The 13,384-nt window shown below is 38.4% G+C and overlaps 1 protein-coding gene across 4 annotated transcripts in view; it reads left to right on the top strand.

Annotated features, from left to right (window-relative positions):
• The window catches only part of MINDY3 (MINDY lysine 48 deubiquitinase 3), an 85,742-nt gene that overhangs the window by 65,270 nt on the left and 7,088 nt on the right, over positions 1-13,384 (top strand). For all 4 annotated transcript variants that reach the window (XM_019746057.2, XM_074324803.1, XM_019746059.2 and 1 more), the window contains 2 exons: positions 9,943-10,015; positions 12,278-12,365. In XM_019746057.2, coding sequence (XP_019601616.1) covers positions 9,943-10,015; positions 12,278-12,365 — 161 coding nt within the window. The remainder of the gene's footprint in view (positions 1-9,942; positions 10,016-12,277; positions 12,366-13,384) is intronic.

Raw genomic sequence — 13,384 nt, 5'->3', positions numbered from 1 at the left:
TCACGTTTCCTTGCTTTTTTGTGGTTTTGATGCGTTTGCATTGATGTCCGAGCACTTGATGTTGCAGTTGCCTTCAGTAGATAGTCTTTTACCTGGAGGTTGCTGCAAGGTTACCAGCTGAGTGGGTGCGGGTCTGTGGCACTGAGAAGGCATAGCAGTGTAGTCTTTGTGCAGCTCCAGTGGCTGCGGTTGCCCTTGGCCATACTGCAGGGGTTTCCTGTAGCCAAGATTTCGGAGCTGGAGGGCCTATGTGTAGCAGAGGGAGGTAGGGCTGTTGGGGTCCTTGGAAGTGAAGGCTGCTGGGGTCTTTCTGTTCTTTTTTGCTCATGGGAGTAAGTTCTAACTGAAGGGATACCTCTTGGCTCCTGGTCTGCCGTGCTGGCAGAGAGCAGTGCCGGAGCCAGGGTCCCAGGATTGGGCACATGCAGAACTACCACATTGCCTCAGTCCTGGGGCGCAGGTGCACTTGCTGTGGCTCTGGCACTGGTGTCTGCGGGTGGACACGTGTGCACATATCCCATGGAACTGGAACAGAGTCACTGTAATGACTCTGGCCGGTGTGCCGGGACGCAGCAGTGGCACATCGCCGAGATAACAAGATACAGGGTGAATTGGGGTCAGGGGCCAGGGTGCAAAAGCAGCACAGCCTGAGGATGGTCCTCAAAGTCTCACGTCTGGCTCCAGCGTGGCAGTCGCAGGTCAGTAGCAACATGACCCCATTGTAATCTGTTAAATCTGCATGTCAGGACCTGTGCAGTTGGCCTTGAGCAGTGGCAGCACAGCCCAGCAATGATGAGTCAGAGTTGTCATCCGGCGCCGGCGGGGGAGGCGGTTAGGGTCAGGGCAGTGGCAGCACCCCTGGCAGTGATGGGTAAGTGCTGCAACCTAGTTCCCAGTGAGCTGGGCTCGGGGCGGCGGACACTGCCCTGGTAATGGTGGAACGTAGCCAGGATCTGGGGCCAGAGGTAGAGCACAAAGCACTGGCAGCTCCCACCCACACATGGTGGCAGAATGTGGGCCCCGATCCCCAAGATCACAGCACATCTGTGACGGGGACCCTCAGGGCACATCTCACTGTCGCAACACTGCCAGCCTCTGGGTGTAGATCCACCATCAGGGGGTGATCTGGGCAGCTCCCTCAGCTGGGATCAGCATTGGTGAAGACTGTGGACGACCTCTAGCAAGATGAGGCTTGCTGGCGTTCTCCTGGTCACTCCTGGTGTTGCGGAAAAGTGGCGAGGACCGAGAGACTCAAGCGGCACGCAGAGATCAGGGAGAACACAGCTTTATTACCCCGGCGGGCTCAGTGGGATTGTTCCCAAACACTGAGCACTTACTGGGATCGGGCGCTTTGTTTTATAGGGTTGGGGGGAAATCTGGCTGGGGTGCCGGGGAGGTCCGTCCGTAGCAGCTGTGATCACTCAATATTGTTTTGACAGGGAGGCCTCTAACTATGGGGCCCACCGGAGACATCTCCAATAATGTATGGGGGGAGGAGGGGGATGGGGCTCCTAGCGGGGCCTGCTGGAGACAGCTCCGATTAGTATCGGAGGAGGAGGGGGATGGAGCTCCTAGCCGTGCCTGCAGGAAAAAACCGTCCCGACACTGGTACCAAGCTGCTCTTGACTCGGGAATGGGGTGACACAGGTCACGTGCTTCCTATACTTTTATGCAGGCTTTCTTGGTTTTTGAGCTCTGCAGGGTGGTTGCTGCTGCTGCTTAGTCCAGAGCTTTCTCTGAGCCGTTTTCTTCAGTTTGGAGTTGTTTATTAGTTTTGTTTTTTCGTGTGAGAGATAAGCGTTGGGGCCTCATAGTCCACCGTCTTGCTGATGTCACTCCTCAGAATATTTCTATATAATTGATTGTGTCGGGAAGTTACAGAAGAATAAGAGAGATCATCTTTATGACTCTTTTGAGCCTGAGCTTAGTTATTTTACCTAAGATCGTTTTGAAAAGTTCATATATATACAAGTATCACTGTAATGTCCATTGTTAGCTAGGTTCTCTTGACACCTTTGCATGTATGTCCTTGGGTAATTATAACTATAGGTAAGTCACTGACTTTTCAAGTATAACTTTAAAACCTCATCATGCTTTAAGTTCCATTGTGAATTTCCATGTGGAAACCAAAGTTGTTGAATCAGTGAAATCCTTGTGAATTCCCGGGTGGATTCAGTTTCCTTTTTGAATACACTTTTTTCTATCTTGAAACTTTTTAGTCTGGAGAATCTATTCTGTTCATCTGTGAAAAACTGAGTCACACAACTTCTAGGAATATAGTCACGTGCCACTTACCAATGGGGATACATTCTGGGAAATGCGTCGTTAGGCTATTTCATCCTTGTGCAAACATAGAGTGTACTTACTCCAGTCTAGATGGCCTTGCCCACTACTGTACTTTTATGTGACTGGCAGAGCAGTGATCACCACCAGGATCACCACGGATGTGTGAGTAACGTGTTACAACTCCATTGTAATCTTACGGTACCACGGTCACGTATGCTGTCTGTAATTGACCAAAATGCTGTTATGTTTCTCATAACTATGTATCTTTTCTCTTACAACTTAGTGGCAGTGTAAGCTTAGGCTAATTACTTTCAGGTCTGTAAATCTGTTTTCTATCAAATGAGAATAACCACACCTATTTCTTAGAGACATTATGAAGATTAAATGAATAATGTTGTGGGAAGCACCTTGCCCAGTGCTTAAAACATACTAAGTATTTTATGTCAGTTCCATTCTCTCTACACCTCAGTTTAATTGGCGCTCATATTGGTGAGTTGACTGAGTTAACTTCTTCCACTGGGCTTTTTCCCTAACTTAAGAAACATAAATGTTTCTTTCCTCTTGGAATGAATAATCTTTTAAACTCTAGGTTACATTTCATTCTAAAACTTTAGGTAGGAAGTAAGAGATTTTCCTCTTTACATTGTACCACAACTGAATGAAATTAGCCTTATTACAAATAAACAGCTTTAACCTGAATTATTACATTGAACTATGTCATGGAGGATGATAAACATCATCATTCTCTTGCCACTTTGAATCCTTTGATGGAAAAAAATAGGAAATAAATCATTTCTATGCCTAAATGTTTTTAATATATTTGAGCTAAGGGTCAAAGTTCATAAAAGACAGTTTTTAGAACCTATAACAAATTAATATGAAAATAAAATTGGTGTTAATAGTACAAGAGTCAAAGAAATGTCATTAGAGTAAACTCAGAGTAGGCAGAGAGCTGTCCTGAACACCTGAGGAGGGAGGATTACATTGGCAAATGGAAGCAAAAAAAAGAGAACATGATGTGTATCTATGAACACAGGTAGGAGATAGCAGTTTATATGCATGAAATAGCCAGCAGTGTTTGACTTGAGTCAAAAGACAGGCACAAGAAAAATAACTTGTAGCATTCACTAAAGAGAAGTGATGCTGTAAGCAAGAGATTACTGGGATAACCAGGGAAATTAATGGTGAAGGCTTGGATTTATGTCTTAAAGAAGTATATTTCACAGGATGAGTTGAGCAATTTCCTGTGGGATAACCTCTGAAGGACTTTTTAAAGGTTTATATTTATCGTTGCTGTCCAACCCACTACTAGAGGCTCACCTTTTCTCTACCTCATATTCCAGTGGAGAGCACTACGTGGCGATCATACATATGTAAATGCCTGCTCTGTTTGGGGACATGTTTCTACCCATACTAATATTAATTACAGTATGAGTAATACAGTAAAATCCTTCCAGAATGGAATTGTCTATGATGAAGTACAGGTAACCCCCATATAACACGGTTGTTAGGTTCCTTAAAAATGCCATGTTACGTGAATCTGTTATATGAAACAAAGAACTAGTATAAAAAATGGGGTTGGGTTCCAAAAATTTTTTTAAATACTATATTAAAGCAACTTTCACCAAAAGTATAACATATTAATATGTATTAAATAATGTTTTGTTCGTCATCACTACTAAGCACCATTAACCGAGGGCGTTTTCTTTTTGACATAATATCTTCATCCTCTGACCTTAATACTTCCCAAACAAAATGGATTTAAAATTCTAATAAATTTTAAAATTCTGCAGTCAAATCTGATACGACATCCACACTCAAATGAAAAATTTCAAATGAGATATCTTTTGCTCTTAAAAGCTCTTATTACATTCCGTGTTATTCGGAGATTTCCCTAATATCAAATGAGATATCTTTTGTTCTTAAAAGCTATTGCACGCCATGCTGTTTGGGGATTTCCCTAATTTCGAGTGAGATATTTTTTGCTCTTAAAAGCTCTTACTACGATCCGATCCGTGCCTTTCAGGGATTTCTCTAATTCTCAAACTGTGTTAGAGTGAAACTGTGTTCTAGGATGCCATATTGTACAAGGGTTTTCCCCAATTCTAGAACCGTGTTGGAGCGAAACCATGTTATAGCAGTGCCGTGTTACACGGGGGTTACCTGTATGTAGGATGGCATGATTGATAGACTGGCATCTTCCCAGAGTTTCCAGTCAGGTCTTTATAATGCTATCAAGCGTACTCTTATTCCAGGGTAACCTCCACAAACCATTCCAAAACCAAACACGTGTTTCGTGTAATCTGCCTTTTGGATACCTCTATATGTCATTGGTGAAAATGTTAGAACTGAAACTTAAACTGAACGAATGAGTTTCTTGAGAATAGGAACATACAAGAAAAGGATCGGAAGATCTTAGATGATAATAACTGTTATTGAATAAAGGCATAACGAAATGCTCTCAGAGTAAGGAAAAGTGTTCATAAACATAAGAGACGGAACTTCAAAAAAGCTGATGTTAAAAGGATGATTTTTTTTCAATCCATCAGGAATGCAAAGATACTAAAACCAAAGTTTTTGAAGTAGGATACAGTTGTCAGTAGGCTACCATTGTCGTAAACAATATATTTGTTTTGCAAAAAATTTTTATCATCAATGAAGTAACAGGCTTGTACTATTCTCTTTTACCAACTTATAAGGAAAGTTAGAATTTCTTATATTACCAATACTAAAACAATTTGTAATCATTGACAATTTTTCAGAATTGAATCTTGATACATATTAAAATTAATTTGCTCTGTTTTTACTAGAGAAAGAAAACTATTGATTAAATAAAATGGTTTTCATCTATATAGTATTGTGTATGAAAATTTAGCAAGACTCCAAACTGAATTGAGAAAGCAATCAAAAGTTGTTCAGCCACCTCAGAAAAGATATCTCTTTCCATATGTGACTTATGCAGAAAATAAACTGCAGTTTTTCATCTGAATATCACTGTTACGGTTTAGCTATATATAGTTCACTCTAAGAAGGATTAAAAACAGAATCGTTTTTCATTTTTAGTCTTTTCAGTCACTTAGATAGAAACTAATCTGCTAATCTACTAATTTGATTTTTTTCCCCAAACATAGAGCCTGCTCTTGTTTCAAGGTTTAAACAAATCAGGCTTTCTCAGAACACTGAAGAACTAACAGTTCTTACAAGTTTCTGGGTAGTTTCACTTCCCATTTATCAGAGACTGGTGTGAGGACAGTTTTCCTTTTTCATCCTCTTTAGAATATTTGTAGAATAATTGACCTAGGGGCAAGCGGGGAAGCTGAAGAAAATAGAACTTGAGTTCTGGTCCCCACGAGTACTTTTGCTTCTATCTCGCGCCTGGCCTGGCTGCTACCCGTGTCTGAGAGGTGAACCTGTGATAGCACTGTCAGCACCATGCTTTCGGCCTGTGATGAATTAAATGGACTGTGCGTGCTCATCACCACTTAGGATTGCGTCTGTGAAACATTTTCACTGCTCTAAACGGGTGACTCATTAATGATCTTTTGAAACATAAACCTGATTTATAAGTGGGGACCTGTATGAACATAATATTAATGTCTGGCTTTGCATGGAACATACTGTTTATAAAGCAATTTACCTGTATTGTCTCATTAAAACCTTACATTAAACCTAGGAGATAGGCAGGGATTATCATTACCATTTTGTTCTTAAGAAAAAACCAACCTGAAGAACAAAATGGTAATGATAATCCCTGCCTAAACTTTAATTTAAAAAAAAAAGAAAAAAGAAAAGACCAACTTTACAACAGTTTAAGTCACTTGTAAAAGCATTCCACTTGGTTGTCAGGCGGCCTGGATTCGAGTCCCAGGTCTGGGCCTCATTAACTGTGATGTCGGCAAGTTCCACATCCGTTTTCTCATCTGCGAAATGACGTAATATCTACTTGACATGGTTATTTCAGTACTCATTAAGTTGACCATATCGTTGTTTTATAAAAATCCAAAACTATGTGGCATAGATCTTAGTAATCTCCAAAGATACTGAATTCTCTGTAGATGGTATTTGAAATGATACCCACTGGTTTTCACATTACACACAATAGGTTTTTTGTTTTGTTTCCTTGTTTCTCTTTTATTCTCTCCCTGTGCCTTGTAGAACTACATCTCAGGTAGCAACCCTATTTTAGGCAAGGAATATGTACTATTTTGATTTAAAAGAAGCCCTTTAAATACTAATACTTTTTGTAAAATGGCTAAAATATATTGAGAGCCATCTTTTGTCTGAATTATTTCAGTGGGCTGCATTGTTTCAAAACTTGAAGAAAAATTTTACTTGTTATAGATTGTTCAGATTACACCTGTCCTTAGACATTCTCTAGAAATTGCCCTTTGTTTAATTCAGTCTTTCTATTCCTTTTAAATGGTGCAATTTTCTTCTCTATACCTTTGCTGCTGCCCTTTCTTCCCTTTGCTCACTGCCATGCTTCACCTTCTGTAGCGTTGTCATCACTGTTTTTTTTTCATCACATAATACAAGTGGTTCTGCAGGACAGGCCATAAATTACTCATTTCTTTCTGAACTTCATCAGAAGGTGTTTTTGGTTGAACCACGGTGCCTGAACAGCGTGGTTTGTTGAAACTTGAAATTCGGATTAATTAGATGTAACAGATGTTATTGAACAGGTGAGGTACTTGTGCCAAGCGCTGTGGTGGGCCCTGGACCTGTGGAATCTGCCATCCAGGAGCCCCTCCTCTACTGGGGAGCCCGTCGAGCAAACCAGTAGTAATACTGAGGCAGAGACCAAGGAAAGCTGAAACATGAAAATGTTTTAACTAAGAGTTATAGTAAATTGTAGTTACATGTTATTCAAGTTTTACTGATAATAGGTAAAGTATAATATAACCTTTAGAAAAACAACTATTTAGTCAAATAACTATTATTTGACTAAATGAACGAATGGCATTAAATTTCCCTAACTGGCTCTCGATTTTCTTTTCTATTCCCAGGCAACTTGACTCTCTTTCACCTACAGTGGTTTGAAAATGTTACAGTCCCAAATGCTGGGCCCCCCCAGTCTCCTCCCAAGCTGTTTCTTGCCCTCTGTTAATTCCTAATGTTTGCTTTCTTCCAGCAGCACCCGCTTTAACTAGTTCCTCACTTAAAAGAGACCTGCCAGGTTCTTTCAGAATGAAAACCATGACCGGTACTTCTTTCTCCTTAAAGTCCAGCTCTGATTTCTTCACAATTATGAAAGGGTTTTCTTACCCAGGAAATCACAAACTCATCTGGCTTTCACTCTCCTGCATCACTACTCACTTGCATTGAGGTATTCCTCCTCCCGCCCTCTAGGAGCTTGGCACTTTGCAGTCCTTTGCTGGTTTAAAAAAAGAGAAAGAAAGAAAACCTTATTTTGAAACAAACAGCTTTGTTCCTCTCTTCTCAATGCTTTAAAACCAATTTATCTGCATTTGAATATTTACACAGTAGCTGCTTACATCACTACTGCTGTGCCTTTTGTTCTCCCCTCCCTGTTCTTCTGAGCTTTCAAGCCTGTCAAAGTCCATTTTATATTCATGTGGTTCATTTACACATGCATTCAAGTTCTACTTTGTCATTTAGTGCTTCTTAGGTGTGCTAACTAGTCAGCCGGTTGTACTCAGATTTCCTCTGCTGTTTTTTGGTGTGTTTTTTTGTTGTTGTGGTCTTTGTCATCATTGTGTCTCTATTTCCATATTCTCTAAGGAATCAGTTGACTGAATACTAGCTGATCTAAGTTCCACTTGGTTTTAGACTTAATGATTCTGTTCTTTTTCAAGAATTTATCAAGAATTTGTCTTGATAGGAGTGATAAAGTAACATCAAAATAAATGTTTCCAAACAGGTAAGCAGTTTCCACATCTCCTCTTCTAATCTTAAGTCTATCGAAAAATCTTTGAGGTATTGAGAAAATTATACCAGAATCTCTACTTTTCAAATAGTGTAATGTACAAATACTGCAATGTGCAAAATGTAGGGTCACGGACTTACTAAAGTCATGGTTGCACCCCAGGAGATGTTCACAAGTTGTACATCTCATAGGCACCTTAAACATGGGTTGGAATAGTTAAACTTGAAGTTAATCATGTTTGCGTTAAGAAAGTCACTTTGCTGTTTTCCTGGTTGTTGGTGGTGTCTTTGTACAGCCAATTAGCTCGTCCTGGGGGTGGGAGCTGAGTCTCAGGTCGTGGTATGAGGAGACGAGGCTGCCCGCCTCTCAGTGCTCCTGAGAACAGTAACACGCACGGCTTCTGTCAGGTTGACGTGCTCAGACGTGATAGCCCATAATGCAGGAACCTTTCCGGATCATCCGTCCTGCCTGCTCGTGGCCTAATACAGCCGGCTTTACATTTAGACGTGGTGAACTTTTGTCTGTGACTAAACAAAACGAATATTCCTTTTCTACCTTTCAGACTCATCAAAATTAGGCTTACAAATCTTAAAACACGTTCTTTATTCCCTATACTTCAAACTATTGGTAACTTGGCAAATTGGAATTATTCTGAACTTTCACTTTTAAAAACTGTACATTTTTAATTACCCTGAGTGAATCTTAGCCTTTTAGTCAAGGCCAGTCAAATGGGCAAACATCTGCTTATAAGGTTTAAGAAAACACCCTTTTATAATCGTAACTACTTTATTTTCTTTCTGATGGACACAGTACATGCTACATCCTGGAAGAGCAACTACACTTTATTCTGCAGTTAGATTATGGAAGCAAGGCTTTGGGACATCTTGTTCTCCATGAGAAGACTTTTGTTTTTTTTAAGTTATCTAATCCCTGAAAAGGATATTGTGTTAGAAGTTGATTTAAAGCTGAGGCAGCCTTCAGGAATGAGTCAATGGGTGGAAGAACTGTACATTTAAGGGAATAAAACTGTGATTGCTTGTTTGAAACCGTGATTTCAAACTGTCCTGCAAGGTTTTTTTTCGTGTGTCATGTTCTGTTGCAGCATCAGAGTTTGGGCCATTTGCCAAAGCTATTTCCCCATCAAGCCCAAGAAAAGGAGTATTTTCCATAAACTAGGCTTAACATTTGCTTCTACTCTGCATTTTAATTTTTAATTTTTTTCCCATTAAATCTACAGCTTTTATTTAAATCAAGGCTGTTGTAGGGATATCTTTTCTTGCTCTTATATTGTCAGCTATCTAAATAACAGTGAATCATTAACATTCTTCAAGAAGTTAAATAACATGGTGACGAAAGGAATTCATTGGTAAAGAATTCTTCTAAATGCATTTCTTAAAGGGAATTTAAAGGGGCACATTATTTATTGAAAAATATACCGAATTACTAAATATGTGTTATAACTAAGTAGAGAAAAACTTAGATTTGTAAGCCCATTTAAGAAATAATTTGGCTTTAAGGTTTCTTTGTTAGTAATTATTTTTTTTTTATGAGAAACGAACCTTGAAAATAAATCTTTGCATATGTGCCCAAGAAAACTAATAAAAGGGAACATCTAACAATAATAGGCACTGTATCTAAAATAAACTTAGTAAGCTGTTCTTTAACTCTTCATATCCATTTTATGTAATTTTTTGCTGGAATCTGGTCAGCGATAACAGCATTTCTTGAAGTAAACTCTTATTCCAACTTGTTCCTGTTTTTTCCCCCAGATAATGGATTCATACCTTATTCACGTCTAGAAGATGTGATGAAAGCCTTGGACCTTGTTTCAGATCCTGAATAGTAAGTACATAGGAAGCGCTATTTAACCAACTCAAAAATTCTATTGAATTTAAAACATTATACACATTTTTACTTTTATAAAAATCTAAACCTGCATATACAAAGCCTAACACTTTATATAAAGCCCAGACTTAGGAAGAAATGAGACCATTCGGTGTTATCACAGAGGTTTGACATTCTTAAAATGGGCTTCCTCTCCCACTCTGCACTTACCGTCCTGCTTTTTAAAAAGTGCTAAGTGTGTGTGTGTGTGTGAGTGTGTGTGTGTGTGTCTTTTGTCAATAAACAATGTTTTTTCTCACTGTGAGAATTTTGTTTTTTTAATTCTCTACCTACCCATCTTGAGCAGCTTCAGTGAAAGTGGTGAGAGGTCTGTATAATGTCTGTATTGCTAATAGTCCTGCTTAAATAAGCTGTAGGCCTCTGACTTTGTCTTAAAAACATTTGATTAAAGACGTTGAACATATCAAAGTGATTCAGTTACAGTATGTACCTCGGTTTTCGAACGTCTCCATTGACGAACATTTCGGTTTACAAATGCCGTGAACCCAGAAGTAAATGCTTTGGTTTTCGAACACGCCTCAGAAGTCAAACACATCACAAGGCTTCCGTTGAGTGCAAGATCCTGAGGCCTAGCTGTTGGCTGTTTTTGAATGTTTCAGAACTCAAACGGTCTTCTGGAACAGATTACATTCGAAAACCGAGGTACCACTGTACTGATCAGAAACCTTTGTAAGTGACCCAGAATATTACAGAATATAGCTTTTCAATATTGAAACTATTGAAGTATTGCCTAACATTAATACTGTGTCATTGTCTTTGGTCCCAAAATATGAAAATACATATAAACATTTACAAACTAATCACATCTGAATTACTATGTCTGAGTCTTACTACCTAGTGCTGTGATGTTATCCGTTCTTTACAGTTAGACATAACTGTTTCCAACTTGAAGAGAAATTCAGACTGTTGAACTAGTCAATAAATGGTATAATAGTAATTACCTCATTTCTTCTAAACTGATTTCGAGTGGAGACCATCTTGTTTTCATTACTCTAATTTGCAAAAGAGAATTGAAGTCAGTTAATTTTACTTACTGACAATTCTTAATACAGGAAGAAGGAGAAAGTTGTTATTTTTTTTCAAATTGTTACATAGATAGCTATACATCATCTACTTAATTTTCCTTGCTTCATCAGAAAACATACCTTTAATTATAAGTTAGTAAAATTGAGTTAGATTGTTTTTCTAGAAGTAGCTGAAAGGTTAGACTCACTCTGTACTTTGGTCTAAGCATATTTGTGATGGCCCACATATTAACAGGGCAAAATTTAGGGTTAATGAATTAGATGTGTTAAATATCTAATTTATTAGATAAGGTCCCTAGCTTAACTTGTTTCATGCCATAACCTCCTGGCCTTACTCAGACCTATTAAATATCATATCCTTTGTATGTTTAATAAGGGATACTTAACTTGGTATTTATAGTTTAGATAATAACATGGAGAATGAAAATTTTCTTTTCAGAAAGTTTTCATTTTTAAAACTCTTCAAAGTGCAGTCTATTTTCCTCTGCCTTCTTTCTAGTCATACATAACACCTTTCACCAGCCTTGGCTACACCCAAATGGTAGCCAGCTCTGCAAAGCACTGTTCACTTTGGGCTATTGGAACAGTAAAGTACATACCACTTGCTGTAATTCACTGTACTTTAGTTCTTTGAGAATGGTCTCACCTCTTTCACCTTCAAGTTACATTGTCTAAGAATTTTAAGCCTCCATTTGGTTCTTGAAAGTACATTTTTATAAAGGAGATGTTTTTGATTATCTGATGTACCACTGCCTTCTGACTGTTTGTTTTTCTCCTTCAGCTTAAAATAAACACTTTTTTTAAGTTAAATGCCTCATCTGATTGTTAAATTTAGGCATACCTATGAAGCAGAGAGAGTTTGCCTTTGGGAGATAAGCCTGCGTTTATAAGCCTAGGTTTTTAAATGACTTTACCTAATAAGGAACAATATTCTGAAGTCATCGTCATAATTTAAATTCTAAATAGTAACAGATTATTCTGGTTTAAAAATAACCAAGTTTTGGCAAATTAGATGTCATTCCTGTGTATTTGTCATTAAGAGGCTAAAAAGAACAGCTCTTTGGATTTTTGGCAGTCCAAGTGTTATAGTACCAGTAATTTAGTCATGAAAGAAGAAAAATAAGCTTTTTTTTCCTTTGGTATCCAGTATTTTTCTTTTTTCTTCTCCCCACAGTATAAGTATCATGAAGAATAAATTAGATCCAGAAGGATTAGGAATCATATTATTGGGTCCATTTCTTCAAGAATTTTTTCCTGACCAGGTAACATAGTTGAAGAAATCTATTTGTTGTTTTGTTCTGTGAGAATGACCATCTGTGATTGTTTCAGCATTTTTACCTACTCATTAAAAATGTGCTAACATGTAGATATGCATTATCATGTGCATACTTTGCCATACAGAGAGGACAGAAGGACATGTGAGTTCCAGTCCAGGAATACAGACTCCAGGAGAGAGGAGTGGTGGAAGACAGTGTACCGCTATGTACACGTAATGACACTGTTTTTCTATAGGAAGGACAGAATTCAGAAGTATGGGGAGTCAAAAGAGAAAGATTCTATTTATCCACTTCCACTCCTATTTCCTTCCCTTTCCAGCTCACTAGTGTTAATAGATTGGTATGTATCTTTTTAGAACTTTCCAAATACTAGAGAGAAGATAAAGGAGCCTGTATGTGGTGGGAGCTCCTACTAGTGAACCTGAGTTCCAGGAGAATTTTAGTTGAGTACAAGAAGAACCTTTGAATAGCTGTGCTATTCATGTTGGGACATGTCTTCCACTGGGCTTTGATTGGAGCCCAGTAAGACATGAATCTGTGTTAGTGACCTCTTGAGTTACGTTTGTCACTGGCAAGCCAGTTCTGTGGCCTACACCTGTCTTTTCTCTTGTGTTTCTTCTCTGAATGGAACATTTACCATAAACCAAATTATTTAGGTATATCATAATCATTTCATCAGATATCAGCATAGTTTAAAGTTCATTGTTTTAATAGAAATGCCAATGTCTATTCCCATCTCTATGATAAAAGAGATGTATTGTCAAGCAGAAAAATTGTAACAAAATGATACAGGGAAAATGTCAAGATAAAATTGTTAATTTGATGTCTCAGATTTAAATTATCTTGAACAGAGTAGACAATATTAACATTTAACCTTGAGAATTAAAAAAAGAAGGACCCATATTTTCTAAACCAGTATCCATCTGTTATAGTTACTATGAGTAAAGAAAATAAGTGAGGGAAATTTCAAAAAGTAATTAAGAATATCATAATATAGCTATTAG

Source organism: Rhinolophus sinicus, linkage group LG02 (assembly GCF_036562045.2).
Source record: "Rhinolophus sinicus isolate RSC01 linkage group LG02, ASM3656204v1, whole genome shotgun sequence".
NCBI classification, from domain to species: Eukaryota; Metazoa; Chordata; class Mammalia; order Chiroptera; family Rhinolophidae; genus Rhinolophus; species Rhinolophus sinicus.
This window is presented reverse-complemented; position numbering and strand designations above follow the sequence as displayed.